Genomic DNA, 25,536 nt, shown 5'->3' on the forward strand with positions numbered 1-25,536 from the left:
AGCTGATATCTAAATGATAGTTTCCACTAGTAAAAGCTTTTACAGAGTTTTAACCAATAAAAAAATCAGGGATAAAACGGATTCCCCTATTTACCAGCAGTACTTGTAGGTTGTAAATGATGGTGGTAGACTTGGTTCTGGTGAGAATGAACTGTAGCCAATCCCAGCGCCGGAGGCGAGAACTGAGAGCCAATCGTGGTCCAGGAGGCGGAGCCTGTCCGAATACAGGTGGAAGGAAAAATCGATATAGTCCAGCGTTTCTCCTGCAGCGCCTTCAAACCTGGAGACGCTCTCCTTCAGCACATGGTTTCTGGAAACACTCACCTCTTCCAGCCCGTTCAGCCGCACCGCCGGCTCTGTTGGAGACCTAAGCTGCTCTACATCAGCCACCCAGAAACGGACAAGCACGGAAGGCGTGGTGTGCGGCACAGAATGGAGGTCCACACAGTGACGGAGATACCTCCACGGATGTTCTAGCAGGTAGAGAGAAGCTAAACCCCGGGGGTAAACAGCGCCTCATCACTCTCTGCAGGATTTTACTCCTTCACTTCACCTTTTCATTTAGAGTACCCTAAACATCTCCACTCCAGTACGGATCTCTCCGGAGGAGCTTCTGAGAAGAAGTCGAAACTTAGAAGCAGAAGTAGATACTAGTGCTGTTTGTGAATGTCTTTTCTGAGTAAGCGTTTCCTCGGATTGCTCTGGGACTCTGTGCACAGCCTGACTGCAAACTTCACGCAACTTTTTACTGTGGATTGCAACTCTCGTGGGGTGTAGGAAGCTCGAGAAGCTCGTGGGATACACACTGGGAACTCTAGGACTGGCTTTGGAATTTAGCTTCAGGAGCCATAATATAGAAGAAACTCTCTGAATCCTCTGTTTAGCTACATTTTGAAGTAAGTCATATTTTTTTCCTTATCTTTTCGCTTGATGCTTGTCACTGGAGTGGATTATATGGTAAAAATATTTAGCCGACATTATGATATTTAGAGCCATTTTTACAGTAAACGATATTTTTTAAGATATATTTTGACAGGTTAAAATCTGTAATTTCATAACCTACCTAGCTCACTCAAACAGTGAGTTTATCAGTTTATTAAAATAAACATTTTTTTATTATAGGACTACTTACTCTACTCTTTGCACTGTGTGCAAATGTGAAGATGCAGAGTTCTTTACGCACCAGTTCTATCCATAATCTACTCAGAAAACTCCGTCATAATGCTCCACCTTTTCCTGTAGAATAAAAAAAAATGTACGTGTAGGTTAAATGGTATGGATGATAGTCAAAAAGCATTTTATCTTGGGTAGCATATTTCAACTCGATTTAGATCTAATAGTTGTGAAGCTAAAAAAAAAAAAAAAACATTAAAATTTATTTTGCAAAAGTTTTTTTCCAGCCCATTCAAATCCTAGATATAGGTGCCCAGTTCTAAAGGAAATGATGTGGGATGAAATATAAAACTGTTGTGTTCTATGAGATCAGATAAGCTAGTGTAAAAAAAAGTCTGCACGATTTTAAAACTTTGAAACTTCTCCTATATTCCTCTTTTCTGTAAATCCTTTTCAGCAGTAAGCTGAACGTTTTCGAACGTTTAGGAACACGCAGCCCAATTGGTAGTGGCTGGCGCCCCTTAGCGGCCTTATTGATTCCCAGCTCTAAGGAGAATTACTCCCTTTTTTTGTACGTTTGGATTTTAGCCTACAGAAATGGAGAAGTGTAGAAGTCCTTGCCTCTAGTTAACATCATAATTCACAATTTATGTACATTTCTGCTGCATGTATTCTGCACAATACAGTAAAATGCAAACTAGATTTTTACTACTTAATCCACATTAATAAGAAACTAAGATTTTTGTAAGAATTAAAAGTGACTTCTAGATAGCCTCACTTTTGTTCGTTGTGGTAAAAAAAACAGGCTAACAGAGCTCAACATAATAGTTGTTGTTTAATGTGGGGAAAATAAGGAAATTTGTATACACAGGCCTATATACATATTAAATTATATATAGCCAACATTATTTACCAACTTGATGATTGAAACACTGACACAGTAACTAGCTTGGAAGCATATTTTTTTATCCTTCTGCCTTTTCTGAGCACTTCAGAGTGTTGTAATATTTTACCACCGCACAGTGATTTTATCTACAGAAATGTATAATAAAATAAATAAATTATAGCAGTGAACAGTTAATGAACAGGGCCGTCCGCTAATTATTAAAGGCAATTGAATATTTTGTAAAAGCTCGTATTGCTCACTCTGTGTCAGACCCATATGTATGTTTTTTTATATTCATATATTAATAAATTTAATTTTGTGGATCAATGTCCTGGCTGTTTCACACATTTCTCCGTCATAATTCACTATTCTGTGCAGCGTCTCTGCACTAAAACACGATATTAATTATTTAAATTATATAATACATAATATTATTTAAATTTATACATGCACAAATTTAATATGCGTTTTAAAAATATATATGTTTGTATATGTACGATCTAACAAGTGTATTATGCATAAAAGAGGGAAAAGAAGGAAAACCGCTACACTGTATAATAATAGTAGGAGTAGCAAGAAAAAATATATAATAAACATAATAAAAAAGTATTTTAATAAATTAAATATTGTCTTTGCAATAATTGTGGTTTATTATTTTATACCCCTGATTAAAAAAAATATAGTAATAAAATAGCATAATTATATTGATGAAATTATATCCTTTTGCGTTGAACTAAGAATATTCAGACTTTGGAATTGGAATATTTATTTTTAAAATATTTTAAATAAATGTAGAAATCATAACATAAATACACAATTTAATGCAAAAAAAGTTAATCAAGGCCACATACACGTTCCCCTCGCTGAGTAAACTCAAAACTCAAAAACCCATTTTACAATAATTCGATAATGTAGCCTTAATAAAGTGACAGATCTAAACCTAACTATAAGTAATAAATAATTATAAATACAGTATTAATTTACTGAATGTTATGTATTTTAGATGCTGGAGATTAATGCGTGGCGGTTTGTTCTGTAGATACAGCGGTTTATATACAGCGGTTCCAGGCCGGACACACTGCGGTGCGAGCGAGCGCGCGCGCGAGCGAGAGAGAGAAAGTTTGTAAGGGCTAAAGTAAAAGCGCGTGCCTGTAGTGGTCTGCAGGTCTTCATGAGAGTGTAGAGATAATTAGAGAGACCCCAGCAGGTGGGAAAGGCAGATAAGTGAGTGAATGAATAAAGGGACAGACACTCCTTCAGTTATTCATTCATCCATCCATCCATCCATCCATCCATCCATTCATTCAGACTCTGCTACACATGTGCTTCTGCTGCAGGTCCTGCCTGTAGTCTACAGTCCTGACTCACCTGATAGAGACATAAGCAGAATAAATGAACTGACCCTTCACAGCTTTCAGAATAATTTCCTCACTAAGGAGACTGAACACTGGCCAGCTGGACTATAATAAAAAAGAAAGAAAAATATTATTATCAATGTTATTTAATTATTTGGACAATATTTTATGTACATTTTTTTCCATTTTATAAACCTGATTCCTCACCTGTTCTATTTCCAAAATTGTTCCAAAATCGTTTTTAAACACTTATCTTTGCATCCAGAACTCCCACACTGTTTATAATGGATGGATAAGCAGTAAGATTTAATATTAAATTCTTTGGTATTAAAAATCTTTGGTATTAAAAATATTATTTAAGATATATAAAATGAGTCAGAAAGGTTCATGCCATATTTTTAGGTGTATCCCAAACAGGCTTTAGCATGCTGATGGTGGTCATACACTACAGTACCTTACACTACAGTACACTGCATTACAGTACAGCCAAAGCAGTTTTGCCATGCCATCTGCATTTTTTGTGCATTACTATTTCAATTTTTATTTAGATAATTAAATAATGAATTATTATTCACAGATATTCTACACTGTCCCAGTCCCTGCAGATTTCCAGCTTCTGAAGACTATTCTTTTAAATGTATAATACATCTCGCATGCTTTCTGCTCTGCAGTGGTCCAACCATAAAATACCCATCAGTGCTTTGCCATCAGCTGGCTGCTTTTTGTTGGAATTGCGCAGATAAAGTTGTAACCTCAAACATTTTCTCCAAAGGTTTGGAAGCCGGAGGAAAACCACCCCATTGATCTCACTCGCAAAAAAAACAGTAAATCACCAAAAGTGCCTATTTATGCAAAATATCAGATATCTCCACATTCTTTGTTCTCTGGTTAGGGCAGCCATTGGGTCCGATGGTAATTCAGAGTAATGGAGTGAAATGGAAAGGGGACTGGTGAGATTTGCGGTCCGGGCCGTGCTGTCCTGGACGTGGACACTAAAACACTGGGCTGATGGGCTGGGAGGCGGCTGTGTGTCCCTTGCTGCACGGCTGTCAGTTTTATGAGACGTCTAAAAGCTAGGTTGGGCCTTGTAGGCAGAAAGGCCTCAGGCTTTACAGTAAAACACACTAACGCTGTGCTGTATTATTTTATATGCACATTCAATGCAGTGCAAGAGCACAGACTGTTAAACATGCCCACACATACACATATATACGGGTTATCACACATTCCACAGAACTCCCTCTCACTTACACCCTCATTGATTTAGATTAGCTTTAGACTAGATTTTTTTAGTATAATTATTCAGTATAAATAAAAATAGCAATTTACAAGTGTATCACACTGTAAAACTGCAATGCTAAAACATGCCTCTGTCTCCTAGGCTATAATATATAAGGGTCTCTCATTGATCATCATTCATTATAACCACTGTCACAGTGATGAGGCACCTGGGAGTGTCCCGTCTGTTTGAAGTGGGCAGGCAGGCAGTGTAAAGAGGAGGGGCTTATGTTCTGTACACACACCCACACTCTAATTCACTGGCTTTTAATAAAATAGTAATATAACAAATATTGAATATCATCAATGATGTTCATATTTTTAATCAAGGGTTCATATTTTTAATCAAATAATTGAGAACTGTATAATTGCTTTAAATCATCCAAAATATCGATTTAGCTATTTAACAAAATAAGGTAAAAAGAAAAAGCCATTTTAGATCATTTTAACATAAAACATTTAAAACTAAATGTTTTTATGCAGGACAATAAGATTCTTTTCAATACTGAGATACTGGGCTATCTAAAAGCTCTTCTAAATATATATGCTTTTTTAAATTTTAACATAAAAAAAATGGAAAATAAATCCAAATAATATAAAATAACCCTAGATATTATTATACCTGGAAATATATTATGCATAATAATACCCCTAAAAAAACATATATGCAAGCTGTGCGCATGGTGTAAACAGTACACTGTCATGTTAACACAATGGGAACACCTATAAACCACTATGTATCAACCAGTTTTTATTTTTGCTGTATAGTAAATTAAATCATTTTTCAAATTAAATTCACCACTGTTTTATATTAAACTAAAATATGTATATTTAAACCCCTGTTAGGGATGTAACAATACAACCTATTGCATTTAATTGTATTTCTCTCTCTCACACACACACAATTCCATAATGCGGTCCATGTTATTTTATGTGTATCTCTAAAACAACTTTTAATGGAAGTCAGTGTAAAAAAAAAATAAAATTAATTAATTTAGAGCACTCCTATGGGTCCATTTATTATGAATTCTCTAATTCACAAAAACTCATTGAATGCAGAACTTGACTGTCTTGTTATACTATGTGTGTGTGCACATTTGTGTTTGTGTATAAATGTAATAAATGATTCACTTTCTCTGTCCTGCAGAGTTGCTCCTGCAGAATGTTCTTCAGAAGACTGTTCTGGTCCGGCTGTGTCGGAGCGATGGACACACGGCACGGTGTGATGGCCATCACCTTCCTGGCCTTCTTCATGCAGGTGGTGGTGGAGGCTACGTCGTGGTGGTACGTGTCCATTTCTACCTTATATGCACTGTCTGAGACAAACACCGCTCTGTGTGTGTGTGTGAGAGAGAGTGAGAGAGAGAGAGAGGGAGTGAGAGCGTGGTTGACGGTGAGGTTGGCCAGACTAGCTGCAGTGCCAGACGAAGCATGGATAATGGACTTGACCAAGCTCTCGTGCTTTCTCTTTTCTCTCTCTCGCTCGCTTGCTGTCTTTCTCACATTCTCTCTCTTTCTCTCTCGCACTCTTTTTCTCTCTTTCTGAGTGCTACATTGTGTCTTAGGTCTGTGTGGTTGTGTCTCTTGGTGTCCCACCACATATGAACTTCTAAAAAAAAAAACCTCTCTCCAACATGCTGACTTGAGCACATACACGTTGCTCACATCTGACTTTTTCCCCCTTCTTTATTTTCATTTCCTCGGCGTTGCCAAACCAAAATGATGAATATTATATAAAACATAGAATGCTGTGGTTTTTGAATGAATTTCCAAATATGTGCCGGCACGAACTGCGTAGGCTGGCTTTTGTGTGCTTGTCTGTGTGTGTGTTTGTGCTTGTGTGTGTGTGTGTGTGTGTTACTGTGGGCTTGTCCTTCCTCTTTCCATTAATAGCAAAGACTACATTGGTCCTCTGTGTTCCAAATATCAGACAAACCGAATGTCTTTGTTGGAGTTTTATTTTTTTTTTTTTTAAAGGAGAGATGCTTGTACTGATTACTGGGTATATTTTGCTCAATATATATCACTGCTGTGCCTCCTTTGGTTTCCAATATTGTGCATTTGAGACTTTCTTAAGTCTTTTAACTAATGGAAAAAAAACACGAATTGCTCTGCTTGCTGTAACTCTGTCCAAATGCTTCTAAAACTAAATAGCCATTCTTTTTTATTTTCATTCCTTTTTTTTCTTCAAAAATACAGTTTAAGCCTCTTGCTTTCACAGTGAGGTTCTGCACTGATGCCGGAGTCCATTACCATTTTTCTTTGTGGAAGTGAATGGAGTGAATAGAGACTGCCTGATTGCACGCTTCATAAACAAAGGCAATAAATCCAGACTTGTCACGTCTCTAATTGTTTGATTTGCTGGGAGAAAATGAATTGAATTGTATTTGAACAAAAAAAAAAAAGCCCACCTTCCCTGAGTGGAATAGCTGGTTGCATTCTGCTTTCTGCATGTTTACTCTCGCTGCATTTGATGCCGACTCCTGCGTATTTTCAGACACTCTCTGCTTGGCTGGATGCTACACTGTTTGACAGCGGATGAAACAGGGCTGCTTCCTGCCATTACTAGTCCTGTCCTTAAGAGTCCAGGGCTGCAGAGAGCATGTGGCATAACTGGGTCGATAAAAGTTTTGTTAACTGCTAATATTAGACAATTATACAAATATTTTGTGCTGGAAATTGAACTTTGGTTTTTACATTTCTTTTCAGCTTTAGTAATTATTTTGAGTGATTTACTTGCGTGCATTACTTGTTCTTGTACTCTGCATCATTATAATAAAAGCAAGCAAAACGTGAGCATTTTTTTTGGTCTCCTGCTCTCTCTTAGCACTATATAGCAATGAGCTGGATATGCATTTATTATATTTATATCAAAAGGAATTATATAAAAAAGTTTATTGGGCAGCATTTTTGCTGATACCAGTGATTCCATCAAAACTTAATATTATTCAGTCTCTTTTTAATTGTGAACCTCAAGTCTCGATCCTAAGGTTTCTCGAATTTCACTGCTGTGTTTGTGCCAAGTACATATAAGGCCACTTTTTCCTTTCTTAATCCCAAATTCCTCTTTTCTGTCTGAGCCTCTTAAGACGAAGTAAGACTACCCCTAACTACCGTTGATAAGAGATTTCCTTATTAATGTGGATAACAATCGGTTATCAGTTATCTCTCTTTACAGCTAGCTTCCTTCACACAACTCTTTACACACTGTGTGTCTGTGTCTGGCCTTATATTCCATGCTCATATTCTCTGGGTGATCACAAATGCCAACGATTTATTGAGTGTAAGAAGAGAACTTTTGAGGACACTATTTTCCTCTGCCATAATTTATAATTTCCTTGCTGTAGTGCATCATATTTCCTTGTGAACTAATTGTGTGTGTGTTTCTGTCTGTATGTGTGTAATTTACAGGTCTCTGGCTATGAATCCTCTGCTGATTCCTGAAGCTTACATCATAGGAGCTCAGCCTCTTTGCAGTCAGTTGGCAGGCTTGTCTAAAGGCCAGAAGAAGCTATGCCAGCTGTACCAGGACCACATGCAGTACATAGGCGAGGGAGCCAAAACGGGCATTCGTGAGTGTCAGTACCAGTTCCGACACCGGCGCTGGAACTGCAGCACCGTGGACAACTCCTCTGTGTTCGGCCGTGTCATGCAGATTGGTAAGTGTTTGCGGTTTGGATTGAGAACAGCTAATAAAGCGAATAAGCCAAGAGAGAGAGAGGGAGAGTGCATTACAGTAACTGTACTACAGTTAAAAAGCAAAGGCAGGATGTGAACCCAACCCACTGTACCTCAATGCCTTTTATTAAACAGCAACAGCAAGATTAAAGCATGATTTTAAAATTTTACAGAATGGCACTAGTGCTTGGTGTGGAGCAGTGGATAACACCACCTCCTGCCAATCGCCAATGAGCTTCCAGATCAAGTGGGAGACTGGGTTCAATTCCTAATCTGGGTAACTGAATGCTGTGCTACATCAATAAGAGTCCTTGGGCAAGATACCCAACACTACATTGGCCAACCTCTGTAAAAGAAATAACCTTTTATTTAGTCGCTTTGGTTAAGAGTGTTAACTAAATGCCTTAAATGTGAATGCAACAATGTTCAATAAATAAATAAAGTAATGCAGTAAAGCTTCAGTGTAAAACAGGAGAATTTTAGCTAGACTTTTCTGTATCACACCACTGCACCAAAAAGACACTAAACATGTACAGCTCTAGAAAAAAATTAAACCACTTAAAAATGATGCATTTCTTTGATTTTTACCAAGTTGAAAACCTCTGGATTTTAATCAAGAGTAAGATGGATTATCAGAAGCCATCAAACCAAACTGAACTGCTTGAATTTTTGCACCAGGAGTGTTATACAAGTTATCCAAAAGCAGTGTGTAAGACTGGTGGAGGAGAACATGCCAAAGCTGGGGTTTAAAAAACAGGGTTATTCCACCAAAAAATTATTTCTGGACTCTTAAAACTTTATGACTATGAACTTGTTTTCTTTGCATTACTTGAGGTCTGAAAGCTCTGCTCTAAATGACAATATTTTTATTTGGAATTTGGAAGAAATGTTTTACATATGTATAGAATAAATCAACATTGGTTATTTTTTTAAACATATATCTAAAATAACAAAATCAGAGAAACTGATTCAGAAACTAAAGTGTCTGAAGCTGGAGGTTTTGAGCTGTTGTAAATGTTGGTTCTTGTGCACTGGGACATGCTGTTCAGGTTGCATGGCATCCTAAAATGAGATCAATGATTAAATGTGGGGATGAAATGAAGGGATAAAAATTTTACCCAATATATGAGACTGCTCAATTTTCTTTTGTCACCGTGTGTGACTTCTTACCACATCTAGAATTTTTTTAAGTAGTTACAGGGACTTCCAAAACCCCCCCTTATAAGTAGTATGTAGAGAAAAATAGCTTTAATTTGGAAAGTGCGTGTGTGTGTGCAAAAGTCTAAAGACTTTACAGGTTTTTAAAAATCTTCCAAGAGGCACTTTACATGTAACTTTGGGATCTCTGGAGCATGAGCCCAACACAAAATCAGCTTTATATTCAGACTGAATACAGAAACATGTCAGAAACCTGCAATATAAACATTTCTATAGGCTTTTTCTTTGTGAGGGGCCTTATGCACTTAATGCAAAGAAGGTGCACATGATGTATTGCTCATTTTTTAGCAGCTGTGTTCAAGAGGAATACTTTTAGGGTGAGGTCTGAATAAATCAAAATGGAGCCTCCGTCCAAACGCTAAGAATTGTGAGTAATTGGGTTTTGGCTAAATTTTTTGGGACGTCTGCTTCTATGGTAGGAGCTAGGACTGAGGAAGCTCTGCAGGAGGCACGGCTAGCGTTACCCCTGCTGATGGAACAGTAGGCACGATACTAGCTGTCGTTTTGTTCTCAGTTATGCCGTGTTTCTGTCAGGACAATCGGTTGATTCATAATGGAGGATTTGTTAGAAAAAATGGTGGTTATGTGGTGGCGTTTATGGCTTTTCGAGCTAGCGCTAACCTAGCTGCTTTGGATTAATGTTTTTTTTTTTTTTTTTTTTTTTTTTATAATTTAATTTCTAATTTTTCCCATTTTCTCCCCAATTTACACGGCCAATTACCCAACCCATTCATTAGGACTCCCCCTATCACTAGTGATACCTCAACACACCAGGAGGGTGAAGACTAACACATGCTTCCTCCGATACATGTGAAGTCAGCCACCGCTTCTTTTCGAGCTGCTGCCGATGCAGCATTGCCGAGCAGCATCACAGCGCGCTCGGAGGAAAGCGCAGCGGCTCGGTTCTGATACATCAGCTCACAGACGCCCTGTGCTGCAGACATCACCATAGTGATGTGGGGAAAGAGCGCCATCTACCCACCCAGAGGGAGCAGGGCCAATTTTGCTCCCTCTAACGCCGGCAGCTTGATGGCAAAGCTGCATGAGCTGGGGTTCGAACCGGCGACCTCCTGCTCATAGTGGCAGCGCTTTAGACCGCTGGACCACTCGGCGCCCTGGATTAATGTTGAGTTCGGCTTTGCTCGCCGTTTAGGCATTGTACATATTTGAAGTGGTAAGTGCTTTTAATCAGTCTGTTAATCACTGCGTTTGGATTTCTTGTTTATAAGCTGGTCTAAACAGATTATATTAGCTGATTATTTTTGGTACGCATATTAGCTCATTCTATCCTGGGGTATCAAAGCTAAAAGCTGTGTGGTTTGTGGAGCAGATGTGAACTAATCCTGAAGGATATCTCGCGAAGTTGACCGTAGCAGCACTGAGCAATAAAGCAGTGTTGACAGCGTGACTCATTCTGAGGTAGAACTAAAAGTATGGTGGAATGTCCAATACCTCACGCCAAAGTGTTACAGAATTTACGTCCGTTATTCTTGTTAAGTAGCCCATTTGGCCTCCATTCTCAATTAAGGCCCTTGCAATCTTCATAGATGTCCTGTTCTACAGGCGAAGAAGGAAATTCGTCTTCATTTCAGACGCCTCACTGTCTACCGTTTGCTTTGAGTTCTTTGCCAACTTGGCCAAAGTTTTGGACTTGGTTTGGACTTAAAAAAACCTTTTTAGATACGTCCCACCACAGACTCAACACAGATCTCGCAGAACTAAGAAACCATCCACACCATGCCTATGGTACATACCATTCCAAAGGCCTCAGCTTGCAGCTTGTTCTGGAGATGGACTGTGAAGATTGTGGAGATGTCTGTTGCCCTCACACTGGCTGGCAGCTTCTGGTTGGGTCATAAAGGAATGGAAAAGTGTTATACAGGGAATAGAAATCAATCTATTGGATATCAAGCCCCTTACTAAGAAACTACACCAAAAAAACACAAACTTTCCAAAAGAACCCTTCCATCTGGATAACATTCTCCTTCCTTATTTTATCTCTGAATCTTAATCTTACCGTCTTATTCAATCAGAGGCATTGTAGTAGACTCCATGGTGTCTTTTACTTTCTTCAGACGCGAGTCAGGAAGCTGCCCAAAGCTCCAGAATTGCCTTACACTCTAAATCCATGTCTGTGAAAAATCTGCTTCACATAATGGTCTATTATTAGGCCTTTTCAAAGGTAATGGACTCTCTTGCTGTAAAGGAGCATATAGTCTGAAGCGCACTGTCTACCTCGCATATGGTATTCCTCCTAATGCTGGAAAGCCTGTGGTCTTCCAGGGATCCCTCAGGCATAATATGAAAATTGCCTCTGAATGGCTCTGGATTGGGATGGTTAAGGGTCCCCCGGCAAACGGAGGCCCCTTGCAGATTTGCAGAACGTTTTGAATTGCTGTTGCTGGAAAATCTTTCCACCAGCAGGGGGCATTATCACATTTCTGAAGCACCTGTGCACCCTTGGGCACAAAGCTGGAGGTACGGTATGTCAGAATGGATCCATCCATATGCATAGCCTGGCCATGGATTTACTGCCAAATGGCGTCTTCTGTAAGCCTGGATTTCTCAATGTCGATGAATAAATAGGTGTGTGTATGATGGCTTGATGAAGTCTTGGATTCAGTTTTCTGTTGGAATCAAGAGAAAGCTTGTGGGCATTGTTGTATAATGAGTTGTCCACATGGCTCCGTTGTAAGATGAATTTCCAAGTTGTAACTCTAACTTATTGATTTGATTGTCTATCATTAATCATTGTCGTGGACACTGCCAGCATCCACTGTGGACACTGCAACTAGACAAGACAAGACAAGAACATACAAGTGCAGTATAGTATAATGAGAAGAACGGTCTAAAATATATTTTTAATATTAATGCTTATAAAGTTTAATGTAATAATTGAATTGGGTCAGAATTGAAATGAACCATCCAGACAAGAAAAGCCATACTGTATGTATTTCCATTTGCTTTTATTGTATCATCAAGCATAACAACATGTTTCTAAACCCATTATCCATTTTTTTCAGCTCCACTGAACATGAAGGAGCTTTTTTTTAAGTTCTATAATTACAGACTGCAGTCAAGACCCTACAGGATGGACCACCACAGAGCAGCTATTCTTGTTTGGGTGGTGGGTCATTATTCTTAGCACTGCAGTGACACTGATTGTATTGGTTGTATGGGTGTGTTTTATGCTGGTATGTGTGGATCAGACAGTGCAGCAGTGCTGCTGGAGTTTTTAAACACGTCAGTGACCTTACTCTACTGAGAATAGTCCACCAACAGCGTCCTGTGGGCAGTGTCAATCAACAACCAATGATGAAGAGCTAGAGGTTGACCAACACTGTGAACTGTGCAGCTACAAATTCAGAGCTTCTGTCTCTGACTTGCGTCTTATCATACTTCATCTACAAGGTGGAGCAGCTGTAGTAGGTAGGGGTGTGTAATAGAGTGGAGGACAGTGGGTTAATTGGAACAGTGTTCAAGAACTCCAGCAGCACTGCTGCACGGTCTGATCCACTCGTACCATCAGCACAACACATACTAACACCTCATACACCACCACCACCACCATGCTAATCAGCACTAATCACTGCAGTGCTAAGAAACAAAGACACACCACCCAAATAATGATAAAAGCTCCTCTGAGGTGTTTTTTTATTTTATTTTATTTTATTTTATTTATTTTTTCGCCTGTGCGGTCCTAAGCATTGAAGAACAGGGTGAAAAGAGGGTTCAGTGTAGCTGATTAAATGGGTGATAATGGGTGTAAAAACAAGGAAGTGGTCATAGTGTTTAGTCAAAAGAGCAAATTGAGGTTTATGATGCTACTTTTCTAACTATGTAATCATTTACCTTGTCTGATTTTTTTCTGTAATTTGTTTATTTTTCAGGAAGTCGTGAGGCAGCATTCACATACGCTATTAGCGCGGCCGGTGTGGTGAATGCAGTGAGCCGAGCCTGCAGAGAGGGGGAGCTGTCGAGTTGTGGCTGCAGCAGGGCCGCCAGGCCTAAAGATCTGCCTCGGGATTGGCTCTGGGGAGGCTGCGGCGACAATCTCAACTATGGCTACCGCTTCAGCAAAGAGTTTGTGGACGCCCGGGAACGAGAAAAAAGCTACGACAAAGCCTCAATGGAGAACGCAAGACTGTTAATGAACCTCCACAACAACGAAGCAGGGCGGAGGGTGAGCCATCGCTTTTATGTCACACAATTATTTCACACTACAGTCTTTTCACCAGTATAAAATGAATAAAATATGAAACAGATACGATTTTTCAAATTTAGTGCAAATTTAGTGCAAATACACACATACTGATTGTTTGGTTTGTGTAGAGAAGTATATGTCAATAGAAAAGGTATCCTCTGGGCTAGGAGTAGGTTAGAAGTGTTCTCTGGGATGATGGTGCTTCATCCAATGCTTGTTGGATAAGGTAGGAAAGTGGGATCATGATCATACAACACCCTTACATTACTGAAGCTCTTTCTCCAAAATTCTCTAAAATCTAGTTGAAATCCTTACTTCGGCAGTAGAGACTATTTTCCCAACAAAAATATAGTAAAATATTTTTTTGTGTGTGTTTTGTAATACCATTGATTTCAAGAAAAAATATGAATGAGCAGGTTAATCTGTTCTGTCAATCATTGCAGTAATCATTGATGTCCTCTAAAAGAGCCACTAAAACCTAAACTATATAATTTTCATTAATAGCTGAAATGTAAATGTGTTTATTTGAAGTATTGAAACATACTAGTCCTGTTTAAAAAATGTATAAATATTTTGTAACCTTTAAACACGCTTTAATTGTGGTCATTTCCACCTCTGCAGCGACCTCACAGGTTCAACTGTGCTATAGGTGAGAATGATGGGCCACATACTCAGTCAGCTTAAAACCCATACCCATACATCATAAACCCATACATCACCCAGTGCCCCTCCCAAACTACTGCACCCTAGCCTTTTTCAAATTTGAGTTGAAGGTGAAGTCAGCTAAAATCAGGGGGTTTAGTGCCCCTTTAAATTAAAACTGAACACTGAAACAGAACAACCAAGGAATGTAACAACACATGAATTGGGTAAGCATTAAGACGAACAAATTCCAAAAATAGTATAAAATAGAACCACTTTATATATATATATATATATATATATATATATATATATATATATATATATATATATATATATATATATATATATATATATATATATATATATATTAATGTGGTTTAAGCTTGGGCTTTAAAACACATCTATGTATTTTAATCTTGCAGCCTTCGCAAATAAATGCAGAGTTATTTGGAGGAGTTTTTCTTAACGCTGGTTGCCAAGTGTTCTCCAGATGCTTGTTGTCAAAGGGAAAATACAGTTTTTGCTTATTATTTCATTTTTGAATTGTTTGTGGCTCTCAACCCAGCTCCCATGTATCTCCATGTAGAAATGAGGGATATTTCTCTCATTACCATTTGAAAAGCACAGGGCTGAGGTTTCATAATGGCAGCATGCCTGATATGGTTTACAGGCAGTGGATAGTGAGCGTGACAGTACGAGAGAGCTGGAGAATACAGGTCAATCTGAGCTGTCTATCAGCTCTCATCTGGTTAACAGCTTGCTGTGGCTGTCCGCGTTTGAAGAGCGAGTCTTTGATCTGTCCGTTGAAGCTCTCTGCCGATCTGATGGTGACGTCTCTTTTTCTTCTTCCTCCACCTTTTGGCTGAAACCATCTCCATCAGGAATCTGTAGCCTGCTGAGGGAACTACTCTCCTGTATGATAAATGTTGTAAATAAAGATCAGGTGCGTCAGTTCTGACTGGATGAATTAGGCTAAGCCGTGCAGGTGATTGGCTGCTTCTGTTTCTAGTTAGGGAAAGAGCTGGAAAAAGTAAGATGCAGTAAAGAAGAGAAATTTGTTGAAAGTTGAAAAGAAATGAAATATGGTTAGTTGAAGAAGTGAGTTTCTTTGAAATGGCAGATTTTTCTGGAAACTAGAGTTTGCTGGCCATGCTTTTAAAGAGCACGCTAATTAATTATAAAAATAACTTTTTTTTTTTTTAAAGAAGCTTTTATCTATGAACTATACTGTACGTCCAAAAGTTTGTGGGCACCCTTTCTAATAAATACATACAGCTACATACTTTAAGATGAGACCCTTTACTAATACAGATGTGCTCAATGCCAGGTGTGGGCTAGAGGAGTATAAAGTCCCTCAGTATTGAACTATAGAGGGGAACTGTGTTTTCTTATAATGTGTGCCTGTTTGGTATGTGTGTTTTGATAAAAAAAAAAAAAAAAAAAAAAAAACAAACATTAATTTATGGCTTTTAGTAGACACTGGCACTAAGGCAAATATCTGATTGCGATTTTTCCATAAATATTGCGATTGAGATTTAAATTTGTCTTTTATATTTTTAACCAATAAACCCTAAACCTGTATCAGTGGTTAACATATCTATCAAATATAATTATGAACTTCTTTCCACATAAAATATTCCCAGATTAATTGCAGATTAAATGTTTTCAGTTTTATTATTTTTTTTAATTTCAAGGAACACCAAAATAAATGAAAAAAAAAATGGGAGTGAGTATGATCCCAAAGACTACAAGTCCCAGCACTCTACAGACTACAAACGCGACTTTTTTCCACAGAATATTGTGATTTGCTATTTAAATTTGTCTTTTATATTTTTAACCAATAAACCCTAAACCTGTTTTAGTGGTTAACATATCTATCAAATATATTTATGAACTTCTTTCCACATAAAATATTCCCAGTTCTCAGATTAAATGCATTTGTCAGTTTTATTTTTTTAATTTTAAGGAACAACAAAAAATGAAAAAAAAAAAAAAAAAATGGGAGTGACTATGATCCCAAAGACTACAATCCCCAGCATTCTACAGACTACAAACGCGACTTCACGCACACACTTGCAGGCTATTGGCTAATTCAAATTGCAGCTCCTGTGATTGAAAAATTGCGTCCATTCAAATTGCGATTTAAATTAAAAAAACTATTAATCGTTCAGCCCTAACTGCTCCATGTAGTGTTAGGAGTCTTGCCCAAGGACTCCTATATGAGTAGTGCAGCATGGTCACACAGACTTGGAATTGAACCCCGGTCTCCCACCTGGTGTTATTTTATTCTACTATCTTATTTTAAGGTAGTAGTGTTATCCACTGCACCACACCACTCATCCTCTCTCTCTCTTTTTTTTGTTTCTCTGTTTATTTTTTATTAGATGGTGTCAGACTTGGCCCACGTCTCCTGTAAGTGCCACGGCGTCTCAGGCTCCTGCAGCCTCAAGACCTGCTGGCTGCAACTGGCCGACTTCCGCAAAGTAGGTGACGCACTGAAGGAGAAGTACGACAGCGCCGCTGCCATGAAGCTCAACGGCCGCGGTAAGCTGGTGCAGGTGCACTCCAAATTCAACCCGCCCTCCAGCCACGACCTGGTCTACATCGACCCCAGCCCGGACTACTGCATCTTCAACCGGACCACGGGCTCTCTGGGCACGCAGGGCCGCCTCTGCAACAAAACGTCAGAGGGCATGGACGGCTGCGCTCTCATGTGCTGCGGCCGCGGCTACGACCAGTTCACGGCCACGCTGACGGAGCGCTGCCACTGCAAGTTCCACTGGTGCTGCTACGTCAAGTGCAAGCGCTGCTCCCGGAAAGTCGACCAGTTTGTGTGCAAGTAGCCCCAGCTCCCTTTTACCCTTGAGTGCGAGTGAACCAGAGTGCGAGAGCGAAGACGGGAGAAACATTGGGGAGGACGTGGAATGGAAAGAAAAAAAAGAAACTATATAAATTATATTTATAGAGTCAAACAATTATACTGTTGTGGAAAAGACTGACAGTTCTACTTTTGTGCTTTTATTTTGTTTGTGTTTATTTTGTTTGTTTCTTTCTCAAAACAATAGGTACAAGAAGTCTAAAGAAACTGAGAATATTTATTTTGAGATTTTTTTTCCTCTCTTTTAACTTTTAAAAAGTGGAACACTTTAATTGTATTGCAGTTAGTGCAAACTGATCAGACAAAACAAAGCCTTTCATTAATCCACAAAAGAGTAAATCAGTACATTTTGGCTTGGCAAAGTAAGTGCACTGATCTATTTTACTCAACCGCACTGAATGGGCTTGAGTAATTTGGTGCTTAAATGTTTAGTTTCAGTCTCAACCACTGCCTGCTGCTCAGAGCCTGGTTTCTGTTGATTATGAAGAGTGGATATAACATGCTTGTTTCGGGTTTTGTGGATAAGCTCATCACCGTGCCTTAAACTAAAGCACACTTACGGTTCACAAGCTACACAGTCTTAATCAGAAAGCAGTCTAGCGTGAACCTCACCTTCGTCTACATTTTTCACATCTCTTACTATAAATGATGTCCTGAACAGTTTTTTTTACAGAATTCACAGAATTCTCCACTTGTCTCCACTTGCAAGTGTTCTAATAGTTTTGACTTTGTAGTCTTCTACAAATGTTCCTCTTGCTGTGTCACGTGTAGCAAGCTTGGTTAGCACAGGTGAAAAGATGGGACCAACTCTCTGTCCAATTGCATTAGAGTCCTCTAAGACCAAAGATTGGCAGTTTTGGGGTCACTGGTTGCCAAGTCTTTCACCAGCTAAATGTGCGTTCAGGTGATTGTGGGTATGGAAGGTTGCAATGGGGTTTTCACTGAAGCATGTGCACTGCAACAACCAAACTGGTGGTTAATATAGGGGATACACACTGGGAATAAGCACAAACACGAAACGTCAGCAAAACTTTTGCGAGGAAATGAAAGTTACATACACATGTATGTTCCCTGGTTCTTACACCTTTTTGTTTTCCTGAAGGGCACATTAATGTTTGTTTTCACCAGCAGTCACAAGCCCACTGGCTTGTGAAATACATTTTAATCGTAACTTAAATACATCTCATTTTTTGGGTTCACTGTCAAACGTACAAACTTTCATTTTAACTACTATACAGTTACCACTAGTTATCTATACAACGTCCTTTTTTCATTATCATTACTACTATTCATTATAAATTCATCCAGTATATTTATTAGCTGTCAAATTCGAGGCTTTCAGAAAGTATTTCTTATGACTGACTTTTTTATATATGTATGTTCCTTTTAAATCAAACTGTTAATATGCCTTAATAAATTTTAAACTTTAGCAACGTCAAACTATGGAAACAAACCCTTGAATCATTGAATCAGCGATGTGCGTTTTCCACAACAGCCATCTATTCTTCTACTATACAATTACATGTGCTGCCCCAGTAGCCTCATTTTTTTTTTTAAGTGCGTGCGTGTGTGCGTGTGTGCGTGTGTGCGTGCGTGTGTGCGTGTGTGCGTGTGTGCGTGTGTGCGCGTGTGCGCGTGCGTGCGTGCGTGCGTGTATATGTACTCTGACATAAACTGACAGTTGTTCTATGTTTTGTACAGAAATTATTAAGGTAAAATTTTGTCTGTATTTTTATATTCGCTCATCCTGAACTATTAAGCATCTGAGTACAACAGATTCTGAGAACTTGATTCTCCGACTTAAGAAACAAATCAAAACTTCTCCAACAAATAAATAAGTCTGGAATCTTATGCGTGACGTTGTTTATATCTGTGAAAGCATTTGCGAAGTGTGTGATAATATTGCTTGTTTTACAGGTGCACCTTAAAAAAATTGATTATTATAAAAAAGAGACTTTATTTCAGTAGTTCAGTTCAAAATGTAAAACTCATATATTATATAGATGTATTGCACACAGAGTGATCTATTTTAGGTATTTATTTCTTTTACTGTTGATTATGGCTTTCAGCCAATGAAAACTCAAAAATCAACATCTCAGAAAATTGGTACTTTTGGCAGTGTGGGCAGTGTGCCAAGTCCTGCTGGAAATTTTTTTTTTTGTGGAAAAACAAAACTGCACTGACTTTAGACCTGATAATAAAACACAGTGGATCAACACCAGCAGATGACATGTCTCTCCAAACCATCACTGATCATCAGTAAATTTTACATTTTATTTGTAAATCAAGGGATCAGAGTCTGGAGGAGAGAGGAGAGACTCACAGTCCAAACTGCTTGCGATCTAGTGTGAAGTTTCTACAATCAGTGATGGTTTGGAGAGACATGTCTTCTGCTGGTGTTGATCCACTGTGTTTTATTATCATGTCTAAAGTCAGTGCAGTTTTGTTTTCCCACAAAATCTTACAGCACTTCATGCTTCCCTCTGCTGACAACTTTTATAAAGATGCAGATTTCATTTTCCAGCAGGACTTGGCACACTGCCCACACCGCCAAAAGTACCAACTGGTCATATTTTCTGAGATACTGACTTTTGGGTGCACTTTTTATGTTATAAATTGTATGTGTCCGTCACCAGCTGTTCTGGTCTGCTGCTCCCTCAAATCAGATGAAATCCAGTCTCATCTCATCTGTTGGATAGCCACAAATCTATTTACTGGTTAACTAGTCATGCAATGGGGGATTAAAAAGAACAATATAAAAACCTTCATATGATCAAAATATCAAAATTAATGAATGATTGTTCTAAAATATTTACTTTTACACAGTAAATAATCAGTCTTCTCTATATTGTGAAAAGATGTTAGCATCATCCATTAGCCATACTAATCTTATAGTGTGATTGCTTTCATTTACTTGAGGTATAGAATGCATTCCTCTTCACCCAGTTTTCCTCCTTTGTAACATGTTGCACACATGCTGCTTGCAATGTCATGGTCTTCATCTGTTCAGTCTCCATGTGTTTTCCAGCTCTGGTGGAAATTGGCTCGTGAAGAATTCATATTAATGGCCTTGAGGCTAAATTAGCTGCCAAGGCTGATCAATGCCAGTTCAGTAATTCAGTTCAGCTATATTCATACCCAACGCCTGTTCACACAACATTTTGCAACAAGATCCAGAACACAGAACAAAGGTGTACTTCTGTACAGTTATTTAATTTGTGGCAGGCATTCTTAAAATCACCATCACTTTCATTCTTCATTCTTCTATTTCGAGAACTTTGAAAGCATCCTCAAGTGCAGTCACAAAAAAGACTTTCAAAATTAGTATGATGAAAATGGCTCTCATCAGTTTGCTCCCCAGGAAAGAAAGCTCAGGCGTTACCTCTGTTGTGCAGTATAACTTTATCAGAGTTACCAGCCTCAGAAACTGCGAGTGGATTGGGAGATCGCTGGTTCGAATCCCAATCATGTAGCTTGCCATCAGCTGCCGTGAGAGAGCCCTCAGAGAGTACAATTGCCTTTGCGAGTCGCTGCGCTTTCCTCCAAGTGCGCTGTGATGCTACTCGGCAGTGTTACATCAGCAGCAGTTTGTACCAAGCAGTTCTACTTTGGGACTTTTACTGTTGATTATGGCTTTCAGCCAATGAAAACTCAAAAATCAGTATCAGTATGGTACTTTTGGCAGTGTGGGCAGTGTGCCAAGTCCTGCTGGAAAACGAAATCCACATCTTACTTCACTATTGTAAGTCGCTTTGGACAAAAGCTTCTGGCAAATGTAATGTAATGTAATGTAATGTAATGGTTTCATCTGATCATATGACATTCTCCCAATACTCTTCAGGAACATCCAAATGCTCTCTAGCAAACTTCAGATGCACCCGGATATGTACTGGCTTAAGCAGGGGGACACGTCTGGCACTGCAAGATCTGAGTCCCTGGCAGTGTAGTGTGTTACTGACGGTATCTTTGGTGACGCTGGTCCCAGCTTTCTGCCGGTCATTCACTAGGTCCCCCCATGTGGTTCTTGTGATAATTTTGACCCCACCGGCTGAGATCTTGTGTGGAGCCCCCGATCAAGGGAGATTAGCAGTGGTGTTGTAGATCTTGCATTTTCTGATTATTCTTCCCACAGTAGATTTCCGCTCGCCTATTACAGATTCAGTCTTCCCAGCCTGATGGAGGTCTACAGTTCTGTTTCTGGTGTCCTTCAACAGCTCTTTGGTCTGGTGGAGTTTGGAATGTGACTGTTTGAGGTTGTGGGCAGGTGTCATAATTTTAAGTTTTATAAAGATAACGAGGTCAAACAGGTGCCATTAAAATACAGATAATGAGTGGAGAACACAGGAGCCTCTTAAAGAATAAGTTACAAGTCTGTGAGAGCCAGAAATCTTGCTTGTTTGTTGGTGACCAAATACTTATTTTCCACCATTTATTTGCAAATCCTTTAAAAATCTGATTTTTTTTAGGTCTACCTATGATGTCAATTACAGGCCTCTCTCATCTTTTTAAATGGGAGAACTTGCACAGTTGGTGACTGACTAAATACTGTTTTTTCTCCCTTTATATATAAGTTGTATAAGATCCAGAACACAGACAAAGTTCTACTGATGTTAGATCCTCAGTTTTTGGTTGTAGCGTCTTCAGTTGCTGTATACAGATGTTAGATCCTCAGTTTTTGGTTGTAGCTTCTGCAGGTGGTGTATACAGAAGTTAGATCCTCAGTTTTTGGTTGTAGCTTCTTCAGGTGCTGTATACAGATGTTAAATCCTCAGTTTTTGGTTCTAGCGTCTTCGGTTGCTTTATACAGACGTTAGATCCTCAGCTTTTGGTTCTAGCATCTTCGGTTGCTGTATACAGATGTTAGATCCTTCGTTTTTGGTTCTTGTTTTTTTTTTTGGTTGCTGTATACAGATGTTAAATCCTCAGTTTTTGGTTCTAGCGTCTTCGGTTGCTGTATACAGATGTTAGATCCTCAGTTTTTGGTTCTAGCTTCTTCGGTTGCTGTATACAGATGTTAGATCCTTCGTTTTTGGTTCTTGTTTTTTTTTTTTGGTTGCTGTAAACAGCCGTTAGATCCTCAGTTTTTGGTTCTAGCGTCTTCGGTTGCTGTATACAGATATTAGATCCTCAGTTTTTGGTTCTAGTTTTATTGGTTGCTGTATACAGATGTTAGATCCTCAGTTTTTGGTTCTAGCTTCTTTAGTTGCTGTATACAGATGTTAGATCCTCAGTTTTTGGTTCTTGTTTTTTTAGTTGCTGTATAAAGATGTTAGATCCTCAGTTTTTGGTACTAGCATCTTCGGTTGCTGTATACAGATGTTAGATCCTCAGTTTTTGGTGCTTGTTTTATTGGTTGCTGTACACAGATATAAGATCCTCAGTTTTTGGTTCTAGCTTCTTTAGTTGCTGTATACAGATGTTAGATCCTCAGTTTTTGGTTCCAGCGTCTTCGGTTGCTGTATACAGATGTTAGATCCTAAGTTTTTGGTTGTAGCTTCTTCAGGAGGTGTATACAGATGTTAGATCCTCAGTTTTTGGTTCTAGCTTCTTTAGTTGCTGTATACAGATGTTAGATCCTCAGTTTTTGGTTCTTGTTTTTTTAGTTGCTGTATAAAGATGTTAGATCCTCAGTTTTTGGTACTAGCATCTTCGGTTGCTGTATACAGATGTTAGATCCTCAGTTTTTGGTTCTTGTTTTATTGGTTGCTGTACACAGATATTAGATCCTCAGTTTTTGGTTCTTGTTTTATTGTTTGCTGTATACAGATGTTAGGTCCTCAGTTTTTGGTTCTAGCGTCTTCGGTTGCTGTATACAGATGTTAGATCCTCAGTTTTTGGTTCTTGTTTTTTTAGTTGCTGTATACAGATATTAGATCCTCAGTTTTTGGTTCTTGTTTTATTGTTTGCTGTATACAGATGTTAGATCCTCAGTTTTTGGTTCTAGCGTCTTCGGTTGCTGTATACAGATGTTAGATCCTAAGTTTTTGGTTGTAGCTTCTTCAGGAGGTGTATACAGAAGTTAGATCCTCAGTTTTTGGTTCTTGTTTTTTTAGTTGCTGTATACAGATGTTAGGTCCTCAGTTTTTGGTACTAGCATCTTCGGTTGCTGTATACAGATGTTAGGTCCTCAGTTTTTGGTACTAGCATCTTCGGTTGCTGTATACAGATGTTAGATCCTCAGTTTTTGGTTCTAGCGTCTTTGATTGCTGTATACAGATGGATGTTAGATCCTCAGTTTTTGGTTCTAGCTTCTCCGGTTGCTGTATACAGCTAGTTACTCTATAGCAGGCATTCTTAAAACCGCCGCCACTTTCATTTTTCATGCGATAAAGGGGGTAAGTAGTCCAAGCAGAGGTTTGGAGGGTTCAGATTAAGAGCACTTTCCCGACATCAAGGGGGCCCTGATCTCTGTGGCCGGCGTGCTTTATCTCATCTGAAAATATCTGCAGGCATGGCATCTGATGCCTCTGCGGCCCACGTTTGATGTCTAACTCTCTCAGTTTATCTAAAAGCACATGAAAGGGCCCTTTTCCTCTTGGCCTTACTCCTAGTGCCAGCTAGTCCTGAGCGGCAGTAAGTGAACAGGGCTTCATGTAGTTTAGTTCGGTAGTTAGTCATAAATTTGTTCTCTGTAATGAAAAACTGAATTCTAGTTCTCCAGTCTTTTTTTCCTTTTCTTAGAGACAACATTTTGTATTGATAAAAGCTTCATTTTAAAACAGTTTATACACTTTGATATTAAGGTTTATTGCATGATAAATATTCAGAAACCAATTCAGAAACCTTAATATATAATTTGTAATATTTGATTTAAATTACATTGCTGTTCACACACATTAACAATGCAAATAACATGCTACAAGGGTGGTAACTAAACCCTCAGATTTTAGCTGAACACAGCCTCAGATCAGATTAGAAAAAAGCCCCCAAAAAAGGTAGGGGTAGTTTGGGAAGGGCACTGTGAGATGTATGGGTTTAGGGGCGGGGCCGATGGGAAAGCTGATCGGGCTGAGCTGCAGCAGCAGTGTGCCTTTGATAGTATTGATACGCAGATGGCTGTATGTCACCAGCGGGGTGGTATTATTGACTGACTGATTTGCATATTGTCCTCCTCTCCTACAGCACAGTTGAACCTGCGTGGGTACGGCAGAAATGATTGCAATAAAAGTATAAAAGTGTTTTTTAAAGATTAGGACATGTTTATACGGGTATGTTTCGTTACTTCAAAGGAACACCTTTAGCTATTCATTTAAAAATATTTAGTTTAGGGTTTAGTAACTCTTTAAACTGCTGCATTGTAGATAAATACTAAGGTCATCCAAACTTTGAATGAAAAACATACAAAATTAATTACAAAGTAGTATCTCTTGCTTAGATCACAGTTTTCACATCTTGGCTGGATTTTCTTAGTCAGCTTTATGAGGTAGAGTCACTTGGAATTCAGGCTTTCAGTTAACAGCTGTGCTGAACTCGTCAAGAGTTTTTTTTACTTGAATTTCTTGCTTCTCTTAATGTGTTTGAGAGCATCAGTTGTAAAGTTGTGAAGAGGTAGAGTTACAGGTATACAGTGAATAGCCCTATTTGAGTAATGTTGTAATCCAGATTATGGCAAGAAGTACTAAACTAAAGTAAGGCAAAAAAATACTTCAAAAGTTTCCTCAAGTGCAGTCGCGAAAAAGACCATCAAAAAATGGTGTTTAATGATGAAACTGGCACTCATCAGGAAAGGCAGAACAAGAAAGAAAGAACAAGAGGAGATACCAGCCTCAGAAACTGCTGCTTCTGAAACAGAAATGCTTCTACATGATGTATTATGTGTTCCTTCATAGTCTGGGTGACTTTAGTATTAATTTACAATGTAGGAACATGAATGAGAAAGTGTGTCCAAATGTTTGCCTGGTAGTGTACATGTATATATAAGAAAAAACAGGTGTCCACCTTCTTCTAAACATTTTGTTACATATTCCTGTTACTTGGTACATACGACTGGCAGAGACAAACCACTCAGTCTTGCTACCAGCATCTGAAATTCAGATAACATCTACCAGCAGGTAAAGCTAAATGCCCTGCATTAAACCCAACTGCCTTGGATTGGATTAAGCAATATTATGGTCTAAAGTGAATCAGTAGATTTGGCCGAATCCTCGTTTGATCTCCCTGCATGCGCGGTGAAGAGCGCAGTGTGTAGTAGATCATGGATGGATGTTTATATAAGATGGCTATCTGCTAGGGAAAACAGGGAAAAGGGAAGCGGGTTTTTACCAAGAAGTGCTGGCTAAAC

General features: G+C 38.8%; 1 protein-coding gene across 1 annotated transcript; it reads left to right on the top strand.

The window, feature by feature from the left end:
* Positions 1-273: 273 nt before the first annotated feature.
* Positions 274-18,849, top strand: wnt5a (wingless-type MMTV integration site family, member 5a). Its single transcript, XM_007236999.4, has 5 exons — positions 274-896; positions 5,780-5,916; positions 8,044-8,291; positions 13,419-13,711; positions 16,762-18,849. Exons 2-5 carry the CDS (start codon positions 5,795-5,797, stop codon positions 17,218-17,220), a joined length of 1,122 nt encoding a protein of 373 aa, XP_007237061.2. The 5' UTR covers positions 274-896; positions 5,780-5,794; the 3' UTR covers positions 17,221-18,849.
* The last annotated feature ends 6,687 nt before the right edge of the window (positions 18,850-25,536 follow it).

This window comes from Astyanax mexicanus, chromosome 12, assembly GCF_023375975.1.
Source record: "Astyanax mexicanus isolate ESR-SI-001 chromosome 12, AstMex3_surface, whole genome shotgun sequence".
Classification (NCBI taxonomy): domain Eukaryota; kingdom Metazoa; phylum Chordata; class Actinopteri; order Characiformes; family Acestrorhamphidae; genus Astyanax; species Astyanax mexicanus.

Coding starts and splice junctions, on each gene's coding strand:
- wnt5a (XM_007236999.4), top strand. CDS start 5,795: ATGTTCTTCAGAAGACTGTTCTGGTCCGGCTGTGTCGGAGCGATGGAC. Junction 8,292..13,418: donor CGGCCGTGTCATGCAGATTG/GTAAGTGTTTGC, acceptor TTTATTTTTCAG/GAAGTCGTGAGGCAGCATTC. Junction 13,712..16,761: donor ACAACGAAGCAGGGCGGAGG/GTGAGCCATCGC, acceptor ATTTTTTATTAG/ATGGTGTCAGACTTGGCCCA.